The 27,530-nt window shown below is 40.1% G+C and overlaps 1 protein-coding gene across 1 annotated transcript in view; it reads right to left on the reverse strand.

Annotated features, from left to right (window-relative positions):
- Positions 1-27,530, reverse strand: part of glra4a (glycine receptor, alpha 4a) — a 48,266-nt gene that overhangs the window by 9,663 nt on the left and 11,073 nt on the right. Inside the window, exons 2-7 of the mRNA XM_052150039.1 lie at positions 12,798-12,931; positions 11,621-11,688; positions 10,410-10,633; positions 8,734-8,816; positions 1,797-1,934; positions 1,378-1,592 (exon numbers count right to left, since the gene is read on the reverse strand). Coding sequence (XP_052005999.1) covers positions 1,378-1,592; positions 1,797-1,934; positions 8,734-8,816; positions 10,410-10,633; positions 11,621-11,688; positions 12,798-12,931 — 862 coding nt within the window. The remainder of the gene's footprint in view (positions 1-1,377; positions 1,593-1,796; positions 1,935-8,733; positions 8,817-10,409; positions 10,634-11,620; positions 11,689-12,797; positions 12,932-27,530) is intronic.

Below are 27,530 nucleotides of genomic sequence, written 5' to 3' on the forward strand. Positions count from 1 at the left end.
ATAAGCGCTTCCTTCCAGGTCTCATGTGTATTCCCTTGGGCAGTCCCCTCTGCCCCCCGGTCACTGTGTCTGTAGCAACTCCTCCCTCGCTAGATAGGATCTACCACCACGCCACTTCCACTTGTGGCCTGAAAACCCATGTGATGTATTCGCCACATTTAACCTCCCCCAGCCATGTCATCTGTATGGGGTCTTTTCCCCTTGAAAGAATAGGAGTTGGAAAAGAATGCCTTCCCCAAGCCTTAAAAGTCCCCAGCCACTTGAACTCTATGAATTCATAGAGAGAGAAAAGGCACGGCTGGCACGGCCTGCTCCCATGCTTGGCACGTCCCTTGTCCCCCCACTTCGGGGATGCCGGGAATCGAAAACGTTTATGACGTTTTTATGGGGCGTTGGGGAAGGGTATGTGCAGTCTGACGCCGCCTGCTGCTTTGGCATGCAACTGCCTGCCCGCACCTGTGTCAGCAGTTCACGTACACGGTTCAGTGCATGGCATGATTGAATAGGGACCCCTATTGTTGCTTCATTCAACACAACGTCGAGTGAGCGACAGACGAGGATCATCTTTGTTACTATTGTAACCCCCGTTCCCTGATGGAAGGAACAGGACATCGTGTACCCCTGGTCACGACGCTGTACTGAGCCACTGTAACGGCAGAACCTCATTCTCGGCTCCTCAGTGCAAAACCTGAATGGACAGATGCACGATTCCCTCCTTTTATACACGTATGTCTGGGGGAGGGGCATGCAAGTTCTGTCTGCCAATTTCTCATCGGCCTTTTCTCAAGTTCAGCGGTAACCGAGGCCTTCAAGAAAGATCCCTAGTGTCACTTCATTCGACACAACATCTTGTTCCCTCCATCAGGGAACAGGGGTTACAATAGTTACCTAGATGTTTTCTGAGGTGAGGCCCTTTAACGACAAATTATATCACTGACCACAGAAGTTATGGGGTCATACTATAGATAATATAGAAATGTTCCTGTTCTTGAATCAACATGATTCACTTAAGGAATGTTTTCATTTCATTTTCAGAACTGAATTATTCATAAAGAATCTACATAAAATGTCAAAGTCTGGTTTCATTTAATATAGGTTTCTCAACATGAAGGCTATTTTGTTTACTTTGAGGTGAACCTGGTTTTTATTTTTATAAACAGAAGCAAGTGCTCTTCAACATCCTAGCTAATAGTACAATATAATTTGTTCCTATATTTTAACCATTAAAATGTACACTTTGCCTATTCTTACACTTTTCATCATGAATTTGCAATCCTGAATTTAATTAATTATTGTCTTGTTATTCATTATCCCATACTTTGTAACAGCTCTGATTCCAAATTGTTTCTCTGTTTGTATTTAGAGTGATTTTGTTACCTTGGGTAGAGAGGCTCGTGAACCTGAGCTCTGGGTGGTCATGGTCAGCACAGTGGTAATACCCAAGCCCACTCGAGCAGGGGCAGCATCCATGTTGATCCAGAAAGACACCCATGACAGGATGACAATCAGCAGGCTGGGGATGTACATCTGAATAAGATAATAGCCCATCTGTCTCTCTAAATGAAACTTCACCTCAATACAGGTGAATTTACCTGGGAGAATGAGAAGAGTAAGTAAAACCCTAGTTAACAGGTGTCTTGAGATACTTTATAAAAGTGCTAAGTGATTCAACCTCTCAAAGCGAGTATCACAAGCAGTCTCCCAGCTTTTCAACATGGATGGATTTTGGTTTGTAGATTGTATACATACTATATAATTTGGCATGATGTGAATGTCATAGTGGCTTATCAGTTTACCTGTGTTGTAGTGTTTGGTGCAGTAGCCAAGATCTTTCTCCTCCTTCAGTAAAAACTGGGGAAGAGTCAAGTCATCCGCTACCTGCACAGGGCTATCAGAAAGCCACTCGAAGATTAGATCATTCATGGTGTAGCCAACTGTGAAAAGGGAGAAAGAATTAGATAAAAAAAATGTTCAGCATATTTGTTGAAAAAGTTTGAATTGAACCTGTCAAGCTTCAACTCTCATCCCATATGTTGTTTGCCATGTAAAGTTAATTTGCCAGACAACCAACCAAAGTGTCAGACAGGTAGACAGGTCTGGTACAGAGAGCAGAGGACCATTATGCTTTTAAACAGTGAAAAGTGTTACCAGTTATGCCAAGTTTACACTACACGATTTTAAGCCCGATTTTCGCTCGCCGACAGTTTTGTGGAGATCGCCGACAAAAGCCCGAAATCTTAGGAAAATCAGAGCTCGCTCCCATGAGCGAAGATCACAATGTATGAATTATCAAAGATGTGATTTGAGAGAAGCGCTGATGCGTCACCGATGTCAGCGAGATATCTAGGATTTTAAATATCTGGACCTGTCTGCGATTCCAAATTGCACAATGTGAAATATGTTTTGACAAAATACAACTGCAGCGTTGACTTACAGTCAATGAGAGAGCAAGAAACGGGGCATGGGAAGTTTCAGTGCCTGCAACAGAACATCAACTAGCATGACAGCGGTATCAAGAAAGTCTCATTGGACTGAAGAAATGGAGGAAAAATTTGTGGAACATTGGCAAGAGCACCAGTGCCTATTTGATGTTTCATCTGAACTGTACCACAACTGGGTGGAGAAAGAGAAGAGTTGAAGAGAAATTTCCAATTTTTTGGACAGTCAGGTAAGCAAATAATTAGATATTTCTGTAGGAGGTACTTTTTAATATTGTAACCAATAAAATATATGATGCCTTTAGGCGATTTAAAAACATACACATCATATTCTGAAATGCATAACATATGATCTTGCATTTGTTTTCGTATCTCGTATCACTTCTTGCATGTACTCTTTTGTGAAACGTAATTTGTAGTCGTCGGGGATTCGTCAATAGTGAAATGTTTTGTAATGTGTTTTCCCCTATTGCTGATTCCTTGTGTAATTTGAAAACGCTACGACTTCCATGACAAGACACACAGATGTGTAATATGAACGGTACCAAGACAGATGTGTAATATGAACGGTACCACGATCCGATGTCTTTGAAGGTAGGAGGCATTATGGGTTGCAACCACTGATGATTACTCAAAATATACTCTGTCTGTTTATCTTCTTGTCATGGCTCTGCACAGACAACCATACACATATGACCACCAAGACGTATTTGAGCAATCGAGTGGAAATATCTCTTTCTTGTTCATTCATGCCACTTTGCCTCAATTTCTTCACACATTCTGTAATGGATCTTTCCATTCATGGTATACGGTGAGATTAGGGACCTATTAAAAATGCATGAGGCATGCAGTAACAATGTAGAATACTTGACAAATCTGAATAATATTGATGTCTATCAGAGACCCTCAGGGATTTACAAAGGCATCTATTATTCACAAACCTTCCAGCCTCCCTCCATCTTCAAATCTTTCCAGAAAACAACAAACCCACTAAAAAAGGATGAACACATATTGTCCTTGAACGTCACAGAATCTTTGAGAAGTTTGGTGTGGTTTCAAACATCCTCGTCAAACTAGCTAGAGGAAAATGAATGTTTTTCTAAGATGAGGAAATGATTTTGTCCTACTCTAGCCCCAGGATAGAAACAGACAAATGTCCAGAAGGTATTATATGCAAATATAATTGGCCCATAATACATATTTTATAGCCTAAAAAAATGCTTGTTGAACAGACATCCGGCAGACGCAGTGTAAGTGGGCCATCCATCCATTGATTGCCACACTTCAGTTTCTACACTTGATGGACTGTGTGGTCTCATGCTTCCCTTTCTGTTTTAATTGTTCATGTTCCATATGGTCATGTAATTTAGATAAACAGTAAATGGGATGCTTGTCATAAAATATTGATTAATTGATTTCTAATTGGCATGTTATTTTATCAATATATTTTTGAGGCATCAATATTTAACATTAGCGACATTTAAATTAGAAGCATAATTTGCGTGCTTTCCAATTCACTCAGTTGGGCATCTACTGAATCTACTGGTTGCAAGGCACAATGTATAAACACAAAAGTTACAAAGGTTTTTGCACTTCTTCCAGAATGAAAGTGATGTATATAAAACTGGTTTAACTACACAAACTGAACGATTAGAAATTATTATTATAAAGAAATTTCTCTGTATGGATCTTTCAAGAGGTTTCATTCAAGCTATCAAACTACCAAAAAAGGCTAAATGAAAGATACCGGTGTACACAAAATATAATTTATTGATGGCTAGAGTAAATAATCTTTGTCATTTGATAACGACTTGGGTCGAATTTAATTGAAAACTATGTGAGTTGATCTCCGTGGCACTTCAGATTTTTGAGCAGCTTCGAGAAACGGTGAGCCCATGGTGTGTGCATACATACCTTCATAGAAAATAAATGTTTTGAATTTAAGAATGCGCCATGTCATCCGTCAGACACGTCCGATGTGTGACACCCTTTAATTGACTCAAAAGTTCAAAAACTGACCAAAGTTGTGTTGAGAAATATCTAAAAAAAAAATTATACAATATTGTGCAACAGGTAGCCTTATTTATATCAGAAAAAATCCCAATATATATTGATAATCATCTGGAAAATCTTCAGATAGCATGAAAAATGCATCGATCCCAAGCCATGCCCAAAGATTTAGAGTGGCGATATGGACTAGATTACAGTCTAAACCAGCCACAGAGCTCTTCAAATGGGAAAATACTGAAAAGTACATTTCTAGACATTTATTTAATGCTTTCTAATGTCACTTGGTCAGGGTGAAACAGGCTGAACTCACTTTTATCATGTATCATATGATTGGACAAGAATGTCATGGCCATTTTCATATGCCCATTTTAACCCATAAAAGTGCCAGTTTATTAAATCTCTGTGAATAATACCTAAAAAGCATGAATTTTTGGGATCCTAACGCCAAAGTGTTACAGATTGTGTGTGTAGAATAATCCTGCATTTTCTCTAATTTGCCATCTTTTTTACTTTTCTCAACTCTTTATCCATATCTCTTGCCTTGGTAATGATTATTTTTCCTTTAGTGGAACAGTTTCTATCCTCACCCCTAAAATGGCCAAAACTCCTTGACAAAGCATCTTCCCCGGACAACACTAATGCACATCCAATGTCCAAAATTTTACTTTCCTCCTTTGTTTGCTTGTGCCCTCGCTTTAATCTCTGCCACTTGGGAAACAGCAACAGCATCACACTTCTCTACCAGGATATGTCCTTGCCAGACAAGGTGATCTCAACCCTCGGCTGTGTCCCAACACTTGTCAAAACAGTGTTCAGCAGGCCCTTTCAAATCCCTTATAAAAGATGCTCTTGTCTAATCTGAAATTATTATGCCCTCCATAATGGCTTTGTTAGGCAGTAAACCTGCCCATCTTCCTGTGTTTCTCTCTCTCTCTGTCTGCCCCTATTTCGTGGAAGAGGGCAATTTTAAATGTGGCCACAGAAGAGGGCTTTTTCCTCTCCTTGTGTAAATGCAGTGGACATACAGAGGACACTATGTGTAGCCCATCCCCTAAATCTTTAAACCGTATAAGTCACTGAATGTAAAATGTACTTCAGGTGCTGTTTGAGGTCACTACAGTTAAATGTGAATCAAACCAAATAATCCCGCAGACAAATCCAGATTTAGAACTAAGTGGTATCTGCAGTGCATGTTTGCATTAAACCAATGCCTTATTTGGCTCTGCTTTTGGTTGAAAAGGGGATTTTTTTTTTGTCTAAAGGATGTGGAATTAAAAGCCCCTAGGGCTGCTGAGTTGGGTCACATAATAAAGGGGACACAAAATTAGATTCATTATTGATATCCTTTAAATTGGTTCCAGGAGATAAGATGCTATCAGCACGGAGAGCATGGGAGTGGTGAACAGGTGATTTATTTTCATTCCTCATCCTTTTATCAAGGTAATAAGGAAGGACACTTTACAAACAATTTAAAAAAGAGGATGCTATATCACTGATAGATTCAGCACAGTCTCTGGGTGCGTGTGGGTAGCTCACTGGCATATGGCTTGCCCTTAAATCCGTCTCCAACTCTCACTGCAATTACAAACAGCTGTTAGAGACAATCATTGACAGGTGATGATCCTTACGTTCCCATCTCCTGATCTCGCTCTCCATTCACAAGCTGGTGCTCGACCACATCCCCACCACCACAACATTGTTTACCACAATTATAATAGCTGTGTAAATACATTTATTTCACATCTCATACAAAGTGATTCAAAAATAAATCTAAAACTGACAATTAAAATGAAAGGAGTAAAAGAGGTATAAACAGGTCCTAATATGGAAGCGAGCCTAGTAAAAATAATTCATATACTACATATACTACATTATTGTCACAGGACTACACTATGTTGTATATTTAATTTCTGCAAGTGGCATTCAGTTATCATATAAAAATATGGTTCATTTGCATTTCATATCCAATTTTGTGTCATGTATTGTTTTAATAATTGTCAGTCTAATCAAATAATGGGTCAAGAAGAAGATTAAAATACCAAAAATTGTTAAAAACATTAAAAATGCCATTCTGACCATTTACAAACAGCCCTGCTTGGTAGCTACAATGTTATAGCTAGGGGCTTTTGGGTCATAGAGGTACAGGCTGCATAAATCTTGTTGAAAAGTGAACGAGATATTGTAGTTGACCGCAAACTTCCTTCGTTTTGCCTTCTGCTTTCCATAAAGAAAAACATCAGCATCCAACTCCACATCTAATTGAATGAAATCAATTCAAATCAACTCAACTCAACTTTATTTATAGAGGACTTTCAAAAACCACACTGGGTATCAAAGTGCTGTACATGGAGTTTTTTATTTACAAAAAATAAAATCACATATATACGTCTTAAGAATACAAAAAGCATTTAAAAAACAGGATAAGAGAAATGGACATAGTACAATTTATGATGCCATTAACTAAAAGCTAGAAAAAATTAATACGTTTTTAAAGGCCCCCTGGAAAGACACTAGAGACAGAGATGGTTTCATGGCCAACGGAAGCTCGTTCCAAAGTCTAGGGCTGCCACCGCAAAAGCTCTATCACCTAGAGTTTTAAGGTTAGATTAAGGAACCAACAGACACAGCTGTCGCAGGTGCAGGCAGGCAGTTGTGTGCCAAAGCGACAGGCTGCATCAGACTTACTCCAACGACCCATAAACCTTTTAGGTTCCCGGAACCCCCGAAGGGGTGAACAAGGCAATGTGCCAAGCATGGGAGCAGGCCGCACTAGCCACGCCTTTTCTCTCTCTATGTTTCTCACATAGAGTCAAAATGGCTGGGGCCGTCTTAACACTATCACATGCATCGGGGAAGGCATTCTTTTCCAACTCCTATTCTTTTAGGAGGAAAAGACCCTGTGGAGACCACCACCTGCCCAGGCTGGGGGAAGGTAAAGAGTGGCAAAATACATCACATGGGTTTTCAGACCACATGTGGGAATGGCGCGGAGGTAGATCCTACCTGCTGAGAGGGAGGAGTTGCTACAACATGGTGACTGGGGGGCACCGGGGACTGCACAAGGGAGACGCGTGTCTGCCCATGGGGGGACCGTACCGTGGAAAATCCACACAGGGACCGTTCCTGTGGAGTACCTATTCCAGTATGCCCGAACCCGCAAGGGCACGTACTGGACACAGCAATGAAAAGGCTGGGTCTGCCTCCTCCCTGGGCAGGGCTTGCAGTTCACTACTTGGTCCCTGAAGGGGGTCATATGGACCTTGCGCACGTAGCCTTAGGACGACATGAGTGTCTGCCAGACCGAACTACAGGCAGGTCCCCAACTCTCTTGATGGAAATGAGTGAGATCAGGAGGGCCTTCTTCAAGGAGAGGGCCCTGAGCTCGACTGATTCTAGTGGCTCAAAGGGGGGTCTCTGAAGGCCAGGGAGGACCACTGAGAGATCCCAGGAGGGGAACAGGCTTGGCCGGGGAGGGTTCAACCTCCGGGCGCCTATAAGGAACCTGATAATCAAGTCATGCTTACCCAAGGACTTGCCGTCTACTGCGTCGTGGTGGGCCACGATAGCGGCTACATACACCTTCAAGGTTGAGGGGGACATCCTCCACCAATCGTCAAGCCATGAAGGCTGTGGGGAGGACGGAGGGTTCCAGTCCCTTGACATTCTGAAGTGTTCAACCCCAAAACCCTAAAGCAGCGTTAGGGTAGGGCATCTTTACAAAGATGCGTCCTGAAAAGGACATTCAATGCCGCTGTGTATTGCTCTTTTAGGAAAATATTCTCTTTTAACAGTGCTGGGTCCAGGGGCAAAGCTGCACTGTTGTGCAGAGAAGGAGAAAGCCGCTGATATCCGCCGTAGATCCAACAGCATACGCTCTTGTAGAGATGAGTGAACAGTCAGTGAATACAGTTCGCTGATCACACAACCGCTCGGCTCCGAAGGAAAAATCCTGAATGGACAGACACATATTTCCCTCCCTTTATATCTGTATGTCCGGGGGCAGACATACAAATTCTGTCTGCCAATTTCTCATTGGCCTTTTCTCAAGTTCAGAGATGCATGAGGCTCTCAAGAGAGACCCCTTGTGGCACTTTTTCAACACAACGTCGAAGTGAGCGACAGTCGGGGAATCACTTTCACTGTGCTTCACCTTCATGCTGATGGCAATCAGCGCAATCATTAAAACACCATATAAGTGCCTCAAGAAGGGATTGCAACAAAGTGTAAAGAGATGAAAATGAGGAGTGATGGTGGAGGTAAAGATAAAGAGAAGAAGCCTACTCACAACTTTCTAGCTGCATGGTACAGGTCTGAATATCCATTGGGAAATTCTTCAAGTCCATGGGACAGGACAGGATGAGTGTTAGCCTGAGATGAAGCATTACAAAAAGAGAAGAGCAGAAAGTGGGGAGTAGTAAGAAAAAAGGCAAAAAATGTGTTAAATAAATAAAGAAAAAGAGTTTCCTAGAGAGATAGGCAGAAACACGGATGCTAAGAATATTAAGGGCAGTGCACTGAGCAGAAATCTAATCTCAGAACAAACCATTATTTCAAAAGCTCAACATACTGGCTCTGAGCCAGTTTCGTTCTGTATAGCTGTGCACCTTGAATCTTTGGTTTGTGATTATAGAGTGAATAGTTTTTTCTTTTCATCCCCAAAAGAAGCGGTGAATTGCTGACTGTTTTGGTCACGTGATTTATTGGTAATAGCAAACCAACTGCCAGACAGTTCTTATTCATCGTTCTGTTGACACATTAAGGTTTCAGCCATGGGGAAGAAGCCAATATCAGAAAGTTTGGGTAAAGGGAGCAGTGTAATTACCTGCTGTAATGCAATGCCTCCACGCAAGAAAAGAGCCACCAGCGTTGTTTTGAAGAGCCAATTTCTTTTGTACTGTGATAATCCTAAATTCAACCCCCCCCCCGCTTGCCAACACATACAGTTTTTCTATGGTGCCCACAGAGACATGCAGGCATGATTGTTTGCAATTAAATCCATCCTTAGGATCAACTTAATGACAAAAGCTTACACCAAGTTCTGGTTTGTGTGTGTGTGTGTGTGTGTCTATACATTTTCATATCTGATTTTATGGATACAGTGGTTGAAAAACAAAAACAACAATTCATTTAAAAACTGGTATGGTAGTACTAGTATCACTAGAGTCACTTTGAATAATAGTGCTAAATGAATAAATGTAAATGACAGAGACAAGAGTTATCTCTCATTAGTTGTTGTAACTGCAGAATTGAAACAAGTCTTTGTGAAAGTCAATAAGTACATTTAAATAGCTCCCATCTTTAACAATGTTTAATAGATTAGTAATGGCTCAAAATCCATTGTGATATTAGTTGATAGTGCTACTTATTTTGGCTTTACTCATTAGATATAAGGAGAGATAGATATATTTAGCCCCCCAAAAACCCAAAGGCTCATGAGCTTGGGAAATAAGGGTCAGTTTCACACCAAGCATGTTTTTGCATCCACCTGCACTGTTTTTTTTTTAAATTGTTTTTCAATGTAAACATGTGCCAGACAGACATCTTTGACCTTTTCTTTAGCGTCTCGCACAGGAGCACCAGGTTTTTGGATGCCGTTTCAAGTTAAAAGAATTCAAACTTTTAAAAGCACACCTTGAGACACATGCATTATTTTCCTTTCTTTGGGCTGCATTAAATTTTCTAAGAACAAGAACACTTTCACAGAAACACCTATGACTAAGACTTCAAAGCACTTCTTTTCAAAGCCGAGTAGTGTCTGTGACATTTCACCTTGAACTAGCAAACCCTGTCATATAGGTGATTAACATTTAAGAATTAAAAGAACAAATTAATACATAAAAAACAAATATTTTGCAGGGATATTTTCATGATCCAAGCAGGGTAAATCAAATTATCTTAAAACCAGCATTGTCAAAATTATGACTGCATTCCCTCAAATCAGTGAAAGACGTTTCTGTTTACCTAATGCTGTATAAAACATTCCCATCCTGAAAGATCCTCAGTAGCTTGTTGTCTGTTGTGACTTCATGGAAGTTTGCACCTTTCTCATTAGCAAAGAACAGATCAGGTTTCCATATAGAGTCCAGCATAGAAGGGTCCAGGTCTAGTGATGCATCGGGATATTCACTATAGGCCAATCGAGGATCATTCCACTGCTGCCGTAGAAATACATTCAGTCTGTAATCCTGTAGAGGGAAAAAATAAATATGTTAGGCCTTTAGGTCTTATATTTCAAATTCTTTAAAGGGGCATGCAGTAACTTTTGTCTTTGTGTCATCTTCGACTTACACTGACACCTAGCGGCTTGGATTCAGCATAATTTAAAATCAATAGTTTTCAGTTTCAGATTCCATAGTAGAAATGTACTATTCATATTCAGCCATGATTGCTTTAATCAGTGAGTGAAAGTGTCAAATAACAGGACAGTTACTGAGATAAAGCGAGTAGTATTTGGCTGGTCATGTGATTCTAACATGGCAGCCCCCATGCACTGACCCTCTTCATATATAATAAAACAGCTTTTATAAGGTTACTGATATTACTGGAGTCTTCATTTGAATGAAGTCATGATTTCCTACATACAGTATATTGCAAATATTTATAAACATTTAATGTGCCATTTTTTGTTTATTTTGCAAACCTCACCAACTGAGGTTTTATCAAATATGCTCCTTATTTTAATAACCCTTTCCCCCCTGACAGTAATTTCTGTTGGAAGTCCTCCAGTTCCAATGACCTAACCTCTGGCTAACAGACTAACAGGCCGTTAACAATGGTGTTCTGTAATGGTCAACTGACACATTTTGCTGACAGAGATACTTATCCCCAAGCACAGGCTTTATAGGATGGCTACATAGGCATTTAATTTTTGCTTGGAGATCATGTTCGTACTCTCAATTTTTCATATTAATTGCAAAGTGGACAGTTCATTATCAGCACATCAGCTGACCCAATGGACTCTAAACTTCTAAGTGATGTGCTCTTGGAGAAATCAGGTAAGTGATTAAAACTTGTTCAGCCTGCTGCCTCAAGGAATGGAGGGAAAGAAATGGAATTCCCTTTGCACTGAAGGTGAAGGTCTATGTTTGTATGAGTTCTGTGTTCAAAAGACAACCATATGATTGGTATCTCTGAATCTTTGATTTTAAAAAAAAAACTTCAGTGTTACATACCATTGTTGTTTCAGTAATGGACCCAAAACTGTTGATGAAAATGTTACAGGTGACATTTACTGGTGGCCCTGTTGAAACAGAAGAGAGAGAAGGTCCTAATTTTTACATATTTTTAGACAGGTTCACCAGAGTTTGGAGAGTGAATGGAAAATGGATAACCCTTGTAATAATAACAGAGAACCTTCAAAAGAGCAATAATAATCTTTTATACTTTCTAATTATTCACCATTGCCATTTCATTGCTCAACGGACTTGTCTGGGATTGGTTAGAATACTGCTGCACAAATCGTTGTAAATAGAAACAGTTGACACAACAGGAGTAAACAGAAATGGAATGCTGCAATCCTCAGTTTTATTGTAATCATAATCTTGATTAGTTATTCGATTGATTGTGCAGCCCTATTCACACTTTAAGGAAACTTAAAGCAAAAGTGTGTAATTTCTACACCACTAGTATCCCCAAAAGAAATTAGAAAAATTAATCACTGTTGTCAAACAGATTTAAGAAAACTCCCTCGCCTGCCTGTGGTTGTACAAATGAATAGTCCCGCCCCAAACACACACCATTGGTTGAGCCAGTGTTGCTATGTTAGGATAGCTGAGATGCTTCAACAAACTGAGTGATGTTTTAATAGCACCGCAGAGCAACATGTTTAATCTTTATGTAAAATCAACCTACTAATGGCTTACAGCCTTTGCGCCTACAGTAAACTGCAATTTTGCATAGCACGCTCTGGCACTACTCCTGCCAACAATAGAAATCATTAGCTTAGAACGTTTGTTTTGATGTGTCCAGTGTAGACATCCTCACACCCTGTCTACACCAGATGCCAACCGCAAATCAAAATGACAAAGCAAAACTCTCCCATTATAATCAATGATGCTGTCTACATTGAATGCGTAAGTCTGGTCCGACAACAAACAGCAATTTTGCAGCAATTTTTGTGGTGTCATGCCATTGCGATGCTACATTGCTCGCATCTGCTGTAGACAGGGTGTTACTAATAATTGTCTCTGCATATTAAGCTGGGAAACGGGAAAGAATTTAACATAGGAAAAATGACACACATCAATTTTAAGTTAAAATAAACCACAACTGTGTACCTGCCACCAGTAGCAAAAGAAGTTATATCCCATACATCCCAATAAAAACAGGTTTGTTTACATTGTGTCACACCTTTGAAGTTAGGTCTGATACGAGCATCATAGCCGGAGGTTCTTCCCATCAACTTGTCCAGAAAGTCAGATGGGGACATAGGCTTTTGGGCTGGCCTGCTAGAAGACTTTATCTCCTCTTTACAGGAGCCCAGTCTGCCAGATATAGAAAAAGCAAATGGGGAGGTGAAAAGAGATGGGGCAGAAAAGAAGTGAAAACACAGGAAGAGAAAGATGAGAATAAAGGTGATAGACACAGTCACTGATAATGACAGAAAAAAGTGCCATGAACAATTTGAACTCATTTATAATGAGCGCTTTAAATACTCTGTTCACAACTGAAGTACAAAACAGAAACACAATGTGTCAAACATACATCCTTCATATTGTGTTTTCACAGAATCCTTTCAAAGTAATCATGTAAAAGAAAAACGAAGCCCCTAAACCTCTAGGCAGAGGGATGCATTGTGTCTGACAGTTTGATGGCTCAATTGAAATGCAGTGAATGTCACAGTTAAGGGGAGTTTGCTTTGATACCAGTTCCACCGGGGCCAGGCCAGAGCAAATGTTCCCAGAGCCTGGAGCCCAGGATTTGGCTGGATCTTTTTCTCTTGAGCTACTTCAAAAGAACTGGTTTCTCCCAGTGCTTTTGATGCAATTGTTAGCAGATCAGTCATGACCCCAGTGTTTAAATGACGGAGTGCCATCACACTCACTGCAACTAGTTTCTTATAATTTGTTTATACAGACCAGTGGATGCTGGTACTTTTCAAAAGTGGGAAAGCACAGACTTGTTTTTGGCATCTGCAATGTTGCTCCCAAATGCTGCTTAAACTAGTAACATTTCTTTATGGAAAATAATTAACTAAACTCAGTTCTTTTTTTGCTGCAAAATAAGCTAAATATTCAGTAATGAAAGCTGATATTAATGTGTTACGTCAGATTTCAAACAACTGTGTGTATCTCAGAGCCACTGCTAAACAGCAGTGCTTTTACATTTCAAATGCTGTTGATCACCTACATCAATGTGTCAATTATTGTCTATTCCAACTGTTTGAGAGCTTGACCAATCATCATATAGAGAAGCCAGGTCTCCAGTCGTGACACAAATACATTGATTGAAAACCCATTGTCAAATAAGCAATCAGATCTAATGCAGAAATCAGTCACAAAGCTCTTAGTGAAGAAAAGCTGATTGCATTATGTTTACTAGTTTTATAGTATTTTTAAAAGTGACGTGATATTTTACACTTATATTGGCTAAAATGCTGAAATGCACATAGAGTCATGTGTAATTTATATAGATTATTTGTGCATACATTAAACTCATCATTGCAGAATTTCTAATGAAACTGCAGGGGAAGCCATGCTTCCTGTGTTTATTAATGTAAAGCAAAACTACACGGTTATCAGTTAGTCTTTCTCACAGTTCTTTTTCAGCATAAAATGCTCTCTCTTTTGACTCCTAGCACTTTATAAAGTTTTTGGATTGGAGAGTGAATTTCAGTGGAAGCTCCCAGGTGAATCTCTGTACTTGGCTTGCATGGTGTATGAAAAAAATTTGTACGCAAGGGGTATGTTTTCTTCAAAAGCCCTGGAAGATATGAATCTCTCTTGGAGAGAGATAAAGTCCAATATGGGTTTATTGTTTAAATTTGCCAGACAGGCTCCAGGGCTTCTTCATTATCCAGTTGAGTTTAGCTCAAAAGAGCTTATTTATCTAAATAAAATGAGAGAACGCCTTCAAAATGAATCACTCCCTTTTATTCATGTGGTCAAACCGCCTTAGAAAGTCTTGTTTGCGTTCACATTGCTGCTACATTTTTCAGCGAGTTTTATTATGAGACCGTGCTAGAGCGGAACATGCATTTTTAACAAGTCGCAGGAGAGTGGAGGTAGTGATCGAGTTTGTTTCTCAACCTTGAGTGTCTGACTCACATTTGCATCCAACTTCCATCAGCATCAGGTTGTGTTTTCAAACCTCACGACTCCACTGCTGATACGTGTAGCTGTGCCAGGTTTATATCTAAGTCTCTCTGAACATGGGAAGCTTCAATCCATTGAGCTCTTTAGAGGTTGGCTTTCACTGTTCTCACAATTTCTTTCACTATCTAGGAGAGAAACCATAAGAACTAGATTCTCCACCACTTCCCCCTCTTTAATTTCTCAATCCTTCTTTCTCTGGTTCACCTAAACAATAAATGTTTTTCCTAACACCACAGTGTATTTTACGGACAGCCCGCTTACATTCTAATCCCCAGTAAAATGGTTTATCCAATATGTGGCTCAGGCGTACAAAGAACACCCATGGCAAAATGCCATGGCAAAGGCCCATTGCTTCTGTCTGTGCTGGGTGTATTCCATGGTATCTGTTGTTTTTGTTGTCTACTATTCAGCTCCACTTCAAATATTCCAGAGAGATTATGCAGTGAGTCGCATTTAAAACACACCAACTTGTCGTTTCAGGCTAGTGATAAGACTGGATTCTTTGTCTACATGTTTAAAATATCAATTGTAAAGCCATGAGTGGGTGTAGTGGTATTGATGAACATTTTACAGTACATATTTTCTCCATCTGTTAAGACACAATGGCATTGTTCTAATTATATCAAAAGGTTAGAGTCCAGCGACATCCTTGTAAAAATGTATTTATCAGCAAAGAGTGGCAAATGTATATCAGTGGCGTGGAGTCAGCCCCTTCAAACCCTTCAGATAAGGGGTAACATAAATGCAGAAGGGATAAATTATTAAATTATGAAACATTCTTCCCCCATTTATAAAAAAATATATGCATTTAATAAATGTTACGGCCTTGCCTGGCTCCTCCTCCTGGCTGTGCTCTGTGTCTGTCTCCTACAGGTGAGCTGGGCGCAGGTGTTTGGAGTTGTGCTAATTAGTTCCTGGTCTGGGTCTTTAAAGACGCTTCAGATGAGACCGTGAGAGACAAGACAACACCAGCCTCCGTTGTATCTCTCCCGCATCGTTTAGGATTTTGTTTTGCTTATTCATGGCACTGATTGTTTATATTTTTTCTTATTTCTGTTAAGGCCAATTTCATTACTGGCTGCACAAAGTTTATTCTGTTTAAAATTATATTAATTTAATAAATCTAGTTTATTCCTATTCCGTGTGTGGCCTTTTCCTACTCTGTTGCTTGTGTTGAGCCAGGCTCGTAACATAAATAATAGCATTAAAATACAATGATATACAACTTCAAAAACAACTTAAAAGAACTGTAGATTATACCTCAAAACTACTAATTTTCGCTCTGTAGTTCTATGTTACTGTGCCCCCTTGCACAGGATATCGCGAAGAGCTCTGCAATTAATTTATATGAGCAGATTGACAAAAACATCGGACCAATCAAATGTATTATTTTCACCATGGGGATTGGCCATTAGCAGTCTGCACCTTCACTGCTCCAAGGAGAAGGGCTAACGCATTGAACATAATTGAAGAATGTTTTCCTTCCTGAAGCCACATTTTCCTCTCGACCTGAGGCTAACAGTGAACAGTGAGACAGCTACATACAAAGCAAGCAGTCTTAAAATCCATGGAGGATTTTATGCAGACGAGTCCAAATTACATTATTTCTTTCAAATGACTTAATTGACACATTTCCTTTGCGCAATCATAATTATTGCCCAGTCAATGACTTTGTATTCACGATCAGTGTGTCAACAGCCTTTGTTAATTGCAGCATCTGAATAAAAAGTTATGCAAGAAAAACAACAGAACAAGTGAGACTGAATGTAGGCCGGTTTCTGCACTGCATGCCACTGAGGTATATAATTAAAATTATCATAAAATGTATATTAAATTATGACTTTTTTATAATTATAATTGTTTTTGCAAGCACAAAAAATATCTGTCTATAATATTATTTCCTTGACAGCTTGGACAATATTTCAGTGCTGCATTTTGAGAAGAACTTTGAAAGACAAATTGCTATGATGTTATCTCTTTAATCTACAAGACAGATTGACACAAGAAATGCAGATCTCTTTTAATTCAATTTGCAGTGTTAGAAGCGATTTCTGACAGGAATGAATATAGTTGAAGATGACTAGCTGAACGGGAACGCTTAAACTTTTGAATGTGGATGTGAATGGTATAATAAATCTGTCAGACATTTAACGGAAAAGTTCACTGGGGTCAGGAAAAGAATTATTAACATGCATTGAAGGGATTAAGTTAGCTAGTCACGTGTGATTACGTGCCGTCTCTCACAAAATTTGTCTGTCAACAGTGTTCAATTAAAAATAATTAATAAACTTCTTCTCTGACCTGGTGCCTTGAGAAACCATAATTGTCTGGAGGATTTACAGTACTGATTATAGAGATGTTAAATACATAGTTTTGTGTTCTGTTCTACAATATTTTGTCTTTTTATTTTTGTCATGATTAGAAATGAAAAGATTCATGACAGGATTTTACCCCTCATGAGTTCTTAGTCATCAGAAATGGCTTCAAATATTGAATACATCAGCATAATGTATTATAGCATGCTAAATTTTTCAACAGCACCGCAGAAAAGTTCAGAGGGGGTACAAGTAAAGATTAGAATAAAGTTCCCCACACTGAACCTACCAAAGGAGCCGGGGAAATAACTTGGGGGGAGGGGGGTTGGGGGGCTATTATTGTAGGCAGATCTAAGGTTGTTTCATGCTGGGCTGTAGCATTTCATAGCCTTGGAAGAAGAACAACATTTTTTACCGTAAGCCTCGAGAGATGGCTGACCCCTGCATCAACCGCCATGAATAATAAGTGCCTTGCCCATTGCTCACTTCATAGTATCTCAGATCCAGTCCCAGAGGACAGAACTGTACCAACACAGCAATCCAGTCATGTAAATGTGCGAACATGAGAGCTACTCATCAAAGCCTGAGTCGAGTGTTCCTGAGGAGTAGAAATGTTGGGATAGAGAGAATGAGTCGCTAAGGGGATTCCCAAGATGGCAGATGATAAACAAATCTACACTGTGGTAATAATTAAATGAAGAGCCAGAAATTCCATAACAGAAAACTGTAGCTAAAAAGACTGTAGAAATGAATGTAGATTGTTCTAGGTGATATAACTAAAAATATCTTGTTTTTCAGCCTTTTTACAATATGCTGTTTCTTGAATTTTGATGTAGATCTCAATATTTATATATAATTTATATTCAGAGTGAATTTGCACTAGGTTTTAATTAACATTATGCACTCCAATTGTGTTGTGGAAACACAGAAATTAAAGACAAACTGCCCCCTATAGTGTTGCTGCAGTGGTGTGGGGTGTAACGACGGTGTGGATATACTTTTTGTGTAGATGACCAGGGTTCGAGTCCGCATTTTGTCCTATCCTGTTTCCTGTCTCCACTCTAAATATTTCCTTTAATACTACTTTTAATAATAATAATAATAATAATAATAATAATAATAAATAAACAAATATATATAAAGGTTGATTTATTTGCTGTGATTTGGTCATGGTGAAGGTCATGGAGTTGAGAGAAATGTTTGATCTAGGTAAAATTAACCATGGTTTTACTGTAGTAATATCCTTTTTGCGAAAACCATAGTTTTAATGCAATTAACCAAGTTGTTACTACAGAAATATGGTGTTTATTTTGTAACCATGCTTAATTTTGTGGTTACTAGGATTTTACAAAAAAATCCAATGTTGAGACTTTGGTTACTGTAAAACCATGGTTAATTTTTGTAAAGGAATATTAGGGTTCGTTTTAGTGGTAGGGGTTGGTGTAGGGTGTTTTTGGGACTCTAAATAAACGCAACAAACACAGCACAGTGATGCCTCTAGACTGTATGTTAGTATTTAATGAGGAGTGTAAATAGTATCTGCCACCATTTGCACCGGGGGCAAATAGCATATATCGCTTTTGCACTCTGCTTTAAATATTTGTTCTGAAATGGCTTTCAAGGGCGTTTTTTTAAATAAGTGGAACATCACAAAGTACTCTAAAAAAAAAAAAAAAATTGCCATGTTATCTACATTTTCAATAAACGAGCACAAGAAAAAATGATGTTTGTCATTTTCATTTATTTTAACAATACTTTCAAATAAACAGATAATTTTTTTTACCTACATGTATTTTTTTTACTACATTTATGTTTTTAACATCGTTAAATTGTTTTAATATATGATAAAATAGTGAACCTATTTAGGCAAACGATTCAATGAATCATCATATTTAAATTGACTGTTTGAATTTACTTCAAAAATTGAAAATCTTACAGCATTTTTGCCACTGAAGTTAAAAATAGTGAGCCTATATAGGCAAACAATGAAATGAATACGATTTTTTTTAATAATTGACTGTCTGACCTGAATCTAACGGCATTTTTGCCACTGAAGTTAAATTAGAGACGCCATTATTGCTGTCATATATGTGTGTTGCACGAGGTTCATGAAACTAGTTTAATGGCACGATCTTTAGGAAATGTAATGGCCAAATAAAAGCTGCATTAAAATCAACGTAATATTCACGATGTTGGAAATATATATTTCATATATATATATATATATATATATATATATCAGAAGCTAAATCTCTGCAGACATATTATGATCATATATTGTGCATCCCTACATATAGAGAAAAAGAGTAATTAACAAAAATGTATGTGAAGTGTTTGCCTCTCATCAGATTGGAGCTGTTCCTGTCAGCCTGGTCATAAGGGCATTGGGGTACTGGTAATGGCTTCGCAAGAAGCCTGTTAAATGAAAGCTTGGGCTCTTTCTAAATCATTGAGATGCAAGTAAGGTACATTTAATGAGCCTGACCTTTCAGGGCCCAATACTACCGTCTGATCCCTGTGTCCCTGTCTGAGGAATGACAAGAATATTTAACATACCTTCCTTGCTCAACACTTGCTCAAACATTTTCACTTGTTTCATCACAAACCTGAGATTAATCATAGTGCTGACACAGTCATAGACACATACACTCACACATTCAAGTACACACAAAACTGATGCCTGAAAATCAATTTAAAGCTAAAGTGTATAATTTCGACTCTACTTGTCTCTCTCATGGCAAGTTAGTCTACTTCAAAAGTGTCGGCCATCTTGGGAATGCTCCCGGGCAGCTTTTTGATATATACTTGAATGGGGAAAGACATAAATCTCCAAAATGGTTAAAGATAACGATCAAATACAATTTTTCAAATCAGCAGTTAAATCTGACAACAATGGTCTCATAAATTGTGCTTGTTTTGCTCAGATCACTCTGAAAAAGATATTTGTAAGGCTGATCCATCTAATGCGCATTCTCGAGTTAACTGTGATAGGCTCTTTTACCTGTAAGGTGGGACTGCCTTTTCTGCACCTGCCATATTGGGTATCAATTTATCTTTTTCATTTTAATACAAGTGCTCCATCCCGGGGCTAAATACTCTCTGACCAGCATCACCAAACAAAATTCCAAAAATAATGAATGTTTTCAAACATGTTTCCTAAACACTCCCCCTGTCTTCCATTGGTTGTACAAACAGATAGTCCTACCACACACTCACATGATTGGTTGAGCCAGTGTCGCTGTGTCAGAATGGTTGGGGTGCTCAAACAAACAGCTCCATAGAGGCACAGTACTCACACTTATTAGGGAAAATCACCCTACAAATGGTATAGTTGTACCTGCATATTAAGCTGAGATAGAAGAAAATATTTAACATCATAATAATCACACACTTCAACTTTAAAAGCTTGACAGGGCTTCAGAAATATGCTAATAAACAAGTATTGACTTTCTCTGTTTATTACCTTTTTGTGGAAACAAAGTATCTGGCCTTCCACAGCATTTGGACACTCATGGACTCTCTGATTTCTCTGGTGGTTTTTGTTGTTCTTGTTTTGATGCTTTAAACAGTATGTCTTATTTAGGTTTTGTTTAACATATGCCCATATGCGCTGTTTATATTTTAAGTAATTTGTTAATTGTCTGAGCAAGAATGTGAAGGGAGAGATTCCGTCTCATAACCTACAATGTGCCAACTTTCAAAGGAAAGTAAATCTGGATAAATTTCAGCCCAGTCAGCTGCAATATTATTTTGGAGCAACATGCTGGAATGAGAAACTTCATAAGAGGCCTGACTCTGCTGAAACGCATTCTGAGTCCTTTTGTTCCTAACTGTTAAATACAGCACAGTATGTGATCCTCAGCAAGATGTGCAGGTTTCCCTCAGAGGCATTGAAACCTGACACAAATACATGTGCCAATACTCAATTTGAAAGAACTGTCAAGAATGTTGAAACCCTTAATTCTGGGTATGCTATAAGTTATGGAGGCTAGAGAATCCTATTCCTCTATAGCCATTATAATGTATATGAACACACATAATTCACTAATATTTATTCAAAGTTTAATCAAGCACACACAGCTACATAATCTCACCTAGATCTCAAAGCAGACTGTAAAATATGTCCAGGATTCAGCTCTAAGCCCTGGGACAACAGGAACACAACAGTGCTTGGTTAGATAATGAAATGTGCATGAGTTTAAGGGGTCAGACTAAAGGGCTGCCCATTTAAGAGCCCATAGGAGGATGTGGAGATTATCCTTCTCTTTATCTCACTCATCATCATGGCACCAGAGAGGTCATACTTAAATAATGCAGCCCCACCACTGAATAAGACAGAGAGGGAAAAATCCCAAACCCTTAAACCATTTGTTTCACTCAAAGTATTGTCAAACCAGTTACTCATGCAACAGCAAAACTTTTAACAAATTTAATATTGCCATATTCTCGCACAGCATGAAAATCACAGAGCTGCCCTGATTTCAGTTAGTCCCAGCATACACTGCACATGAATTGCAAACATATGCTACTAATTGATTTTCATTAGGGAGCCAGTGATCAGAAAGCATATTAATTTTGAATGTGAGCAACAGCATTATGGAGGAATACAATTTAGTTTTTGCACTGTAATTTTCTGATATGCATTTGTCTTGGATGATGTGATCTATGCCTCTTCTGTGGTTATGTTCCTGTGTCCATGGAGACATGATAGGGATATTGTGCTGGTATGTGATTTTAATCACCCACTGCCCTTTAGCAGTGACTGGACAGATGCCTCTGTAGAAAAACATGTTTAGGATCTGACACGGATCACATATACAGGTCAGCGATGCCCTTTTTTGAACATGAAAAGAAAAAGAAATAGCTAAAAAACTGCAGTGGTCAGCAATCATCTCACCACAAGTGAGGAAAAATATAGCACAGGCCTTCAAGGTGAATCTTTTTTCTAGGTCGAAATTCAGCTAGTAACAATTTAGCCAATAGAAAAAACATTGTTCACAAAGAATTTTAAAAAGCATTTTGCATCATAATCTTAATCATAATATTTCTTTTTTAATGTCTGAAATTTAATAGATGAAGAATAACATTCAAGTACTGGGCTATACAGTGAGCATTATAAAAAGAAGTAAAATTATTTTCACCAGTCTGGTTATAGAGTGGAGCTTCAGAGCTCTAAAATCATTAGAGATGCTTCACAGCTCATTCCCAAGCAGGATTATTTTTCACTGTTTACAAATCCTGCATGATCATTATTATGTTAGTAGATGCACAGAAGAAAACTCAATGTTCTAAACCATATATGCTGTGTTGCAAAATCAGCTCAGTTGAAATTAAATTTCAATGACTTATTACAAGTATAGAGATTATTTCAGAACTTTATTAAAAGTCTAGCTCAGCTCAAACTCTTCACAGCTCACAGTTTTAATTTACAATGCAATCTCTAACCTTGGGGAATTTGAGTCTGACATCATAGAAGACAGAAGATCTGATCATGCGTCAATGCTGAATTTATTCTATGTTGCAGAACACTTTGAGAGTACATTTAATGCCACGATGGTCTATTTTTGTATTTATTTTATCAGATTTTACTCTATGCTCCCAGCCACTTTTTCCCCCAGATTTGAATTATGTTTAAACAGTGGCTTAGCTGTATCTTTTCCTAGCTTTGATTCTCTGTTTAACACAATTAAGACAGAATATCCAATTCTGTACTTTTGTGAAGTTTGTACTGAACTGCAGGGGGCTTAACATGATACTGTAAGCAGTTTTGTTTTTTTTGCCTTTCTGTTGTAGCCTTGATGTTTTCTTTTTGATCACATAATTAACTAATTAACCTATTTGAATACATTTTAAATGTAAAACTGAATGCGCAATTCATCAGTCATTATATTTAAAAAAAATTGGAGATAATTGGAAGTACATCAGGGGACGGAGGTTACAGTAACCATGATGTTCCCCTGTCAATCACTTGATGTTGTGTCGAATGTAGTGACACAAGGGATCCCATTTCAAAACGCCATGCACTAGACCATGTTATGTGAACTGCTGACACAGGTGCAACAGGCTGCTGCGTGCTAGAAGCAACTGTATCCGCCGCATGTAACCCTCACCAACACCCCCAGAAAAAGGTGTCATATACAGACCTTAGGTTCCCAGCACCCCTAAGGGGGGAACAGGCGGCCTTTTCTCTCTCTATGTTTCTCACATAGAGCGTAAAGCGGCTGAGGCTATCTTAACCTTATGAAATGCACTGGGGAAGGCAATCTTTCCCGATCCTATTCTTTCAGGGGGTAAAGACCCTGCGGAGACCACATCCTGCCTAGACTAGGGGGAGGTGATATGTGGCCAATACACCACATGGGTTGTCAAGCCACACATGGGAGTGGCACGGTGGAAGGTCCTACCTGATGAGGGAGGAGCTCTACAAACACAGCGACCGGGGGCAGAGGGACTGCCCAAGGGAGGCGCGGGTCCACAGACAGGAGGAGCGTACCGTGGAAAATACATCAGAGGGAGTTGCCTGAAGAGGGAATTAAGCCTGTGGAGCCCTACCCCAGCACAGAGTACTTGCAGCTCGCAAAATCTGAATTGCATGTTGCGAGCCAAAAGCGCGTCCTGAGGCTTGGGTGCTGAAAAAAGACTCAAAGCACTTACCTTGCTCCATGCACCCGGCAGGGGGCGGGTTAGAGACTGGGGAAGAGGTCCTGGAGAGGCATCTTCAGAACATCTTCGGAACTCATCAGAACTCATCAGCGCCTGCTTGCCGAGCTCTTTAATTGAGAATGTGTGTACCGCAGCTCGAAGGGGGTGGTCCTGATACCAGCTCCGGAGCGAACAGCTGGGAGAAGGGGGCGTTGAGAAAGCAGGCCTTGTCAACATCATGCATCTCGACCATGTTCAGCCAGAGATGGTGTTCCTGGACCGACAGGGTGGCCATCGCCCACTAGAGTGCCCGCGTTGTGACCTTCGTGGCTCTGAGAGCGAGGTCAGTGGCAGAGCGCAGTTCCTGCTGCACATCGGGGTCAGAACTGCCCAGGTGCAGTTTTATAAGTGCCTTGGCTTGGTGGACCTGCAGGAGAGCCATGGCATGCAGGGCAGAGGCGGCCTGTCCGGTGGCGCTGTAGGCTTTTGAGATCAGCAACAACCTCATCTTGCGAGCACAGGTGGATCGCAACCTCTCTGTCCATCTAAGGGACCTCCGTGTACCCTTGGGCCGCCCCACTGTCAAGGGTAGTGAGTGCGGACAATTGAGGAGGCTGGTTTCGGGCATTAAAAGGTGCCCTCCATGACCTTGTCAACTCGTCATGCACCTCCGGGAAGAAAGGTACCAGGGGAGGGGGCGTGGCTAGGAATGGCACCCTGACCCAAGGTACCAATTGTCAAGCCGTGAAGGCTGTGGGGAGGACGGAGGCCCGGGCAAGCGGTCCGGGCAAGCATGCCGGCCATCTGCGCATCAGCCTCAGACTGGGCGGGCTGACTCAAAGGTGGCAGCCCAGTCGAGTCCTCTGCGTCAGATGCCTGAACGCTCTACGATGCAGCGGCGACGTCATCATCCAATTCCGGGGGCTGGAGGGAGAACGCAGGCTGGCCGTGAGGCGAGCCGCACTCACCTTGAGCCCGGATAAAAGCAAGCGAGCTTACTGGGGGGCGGGTGGTTCGTGGGGATTTACCCGGTGAAACCGAACCCTCTGCCATCCCCAAATCGCCTCCATCGCCAGCCAGGTCGTCCTCAATTCTGTAGGAAGGAGCAGCAACATGGGGGGTGAAGTGGCATTCACTTTGAGAAATGAAAGCCGCGACCGCAACGCTGCCATGGTCATGTTCTCGCAGTGAGTACATGAACCATCCACAAATGCTGCCTCAGTGTGATTGCTACCCAGGCACACAAGGCAGCGTCTATGACCGTCAGTCTTGGAGAGATATTGACCGCATCCAGAAACTACATAGAGGCGGAAAGGCATCTTTAAACAACACGTCTTGAAAAGGACATTCAACGCCTGCTGTGTATTGCTCTTTTTTGAGTGAAAACTATTTTAGGAGGAAACACTCTTTTAGACAGAAGTGCTGGTGAAGCGCCCAGGGGCGTGGACTGCACAGCGTGCACAGAGGGAGAAAGACACTGGTAATGTGCCATATATTCAACAGCAGTGCTTCACCAACAGAGGTTGAGAAAAAAAATCTGACTAACAGATGCACGTCAGTTTCCCTTTATACCCGTATGTCTGGGGGTGGGACATGCAAATTCTGTCTGCCAATTTCTCAAGCTCCATTGGCCTTTTCTCAAGTACAGAGGTACACGAGGCTCTCAAGAAAGACCCCTTGTGCCACTACATTCGACACAACGTTGAGTGAGTGACAGAAGGGAAACTTGGGTCAGTGGCGATTGTATGTTGTCAGTCTGTGAGACAGCGCTTCAACTTCTTTGATTGTTTGGCTGATGGTGCCAGGGCTCTGACAGATAGCTGAGATGGGTCAAGACAAGACCGACTAGATGACCAACTAGACAATAGGAATGAAACAGCACAGAACAGATCACACAAGGGGAATATAAAGAGGGGAAAAGCAAGAGGCTACCGAGGAGGACAGGTGAGGGACATGAACTACTAATGAGGGAAATGAGGGGGGTGGAGTTATAATTAAGACAGTACAGACACGAGTGCACGTGGCAATAAGAAAACACAAAGCCAAGTGCACTCACACAACTGGCCACAAAAACTATAACCAAGACCAACCGAAGTGGCAGGATCCAGACGCTAGATAGACAAGACGGGTACAAACACAAGACAGATACAAATATAGTTCCCAGCACAACAAAAACTCAACTAGAGAGTTAGGATCCTGACAGTTCCTTAAACGACTTACAAATTTGGTCTAAACTGGTCTTTTCAGCAGAAGTCAGGTTTAACAGTAAAACAAAAATAATAAATTTTATATATATATATATTTATATATATATATATATATATATATATATATATATATAAATATATTAATTTTGTCTGAAATGCAACCATTTTAAAAATGTATCTCATTACTCCAATGCAAAGACATCACCACCAAGAAGAAAGATTAGCCTACTAAAGGAGGAGCTCTGCCATGATTTTTCTTTTTTTAATGAAATGAGAGTTGAGATAAATTTAGGTGTAATTGAGGTGTGACAGAGAAATGAAGGTCAGGAAATGGAAAGGTTTAATGAGAGGTTCAGCAGCGACACAGACTCTTCCTCTACTTTCGGTCTCTTCTCACACATGTACGTATGTACAGTAAATGTCTAATTAGGACATGCGGAATGCTAAGGCTCAATGATATATTAGTTCCATTAAGTGCTTGTGCTGTATGAATATGAATAGGAGTGTCAGATCTCATCATGATCTTGATTATTTGCATGGGTGTATAAGAATCTTTTTACACCATCCATCCACTCAAAGATCTGCTTGTGGCATCCTGCTGTTTCTCGCATTTATCGGCTACACTCTCTCTCTGGCTTCCCTTGCTCAGGTAATGAGGCCGTCCTGTCTGCTCACCTCAGGGTCTGTGGTGCACTTGAGTCCGCGGTGGATAGTTCACAGCTCCACTTCCTGCATGTTTTGCCTGCCATTGCTCTCTCTTAGGTGGTCCTGTCTCAGCTGGCTTCCACAATGCTCCACCTGTCTGTAAAGCCTGATCTGATGGGGTTTGGCACCGGTTCAGGGAGAAAAGTACTTGGAGTGTACTCGCTACATTTAAGAGCCTCAAGCTGTTCCTGCCCTCACAATCACTCTGTGCTTTTGCAATACATTAAAAGAGATTTAGAAGTCCATCATGGCTCAGAGTTACAATTTCTGTGTTGGAGTCTTTATTGGAACCCTGAGAGAGTAACACTCCTTGAGGACTTGTACAATTATGTGGTGCAGGTTTCAAAAAGGAGAGATGCAGGACTCTCTCTCACTTTCATTTAGTTTGGATGCTACATACTTGACAAATTGAACACAAACAATTGCTAAATTAATTAGCTAATTGCATCTGATTAGCTTCCATCTGGTGGTAATAGTGAGTTGTTAATTGTGCAGGAAAAGTTTTGTGAATGAAGCACAATCTATAATGAGCCCAATTTACATAGAAACGGGTTCCCAGACCACCCACCATAAGAGTTACAGGAGCAAAATAAATTTAAATTGGGGGGGCCCTGGTGCAGTGGCGTATTCAGGGCCATAAGCATGTTTATGCAGAATGCTTTTTTCCCCCCCATGCTGTTTGCATATAATGATTTCAAAGAATCAATATTTGCAGATACCCTTGGTATACCAACTAGTTTTGCTGCTTCAGAAGTCCATAATTGTACCTTTAATTGTATCCTATGCTGTTTTGTGAAACTGGCGATTCTTTGTTGGTATTGGTGCATTATCACTTGAATTCTACCATTACCTGCCCTTGACAACTGCTGACACAACTGTTCCCTGTCATCGACTGAGGGA

This window comes from Xyrauchen texanus, chromosome 19 (genome assembly GCF_025860055.1).
Source record: "Xyrauchen texanus isolate HMW12.3.18 chromosome 19, RBS_HiC_50CHRs, whole genome shotgun sequence".
Classification (NCBI taxonomy): domain Eukaryota; kingdom Metazoa; phylum Chordata; class Actinopteri; order Cypriniformes; family Catostomidae; genus Xyrauchen; species Xyrauchen texanus.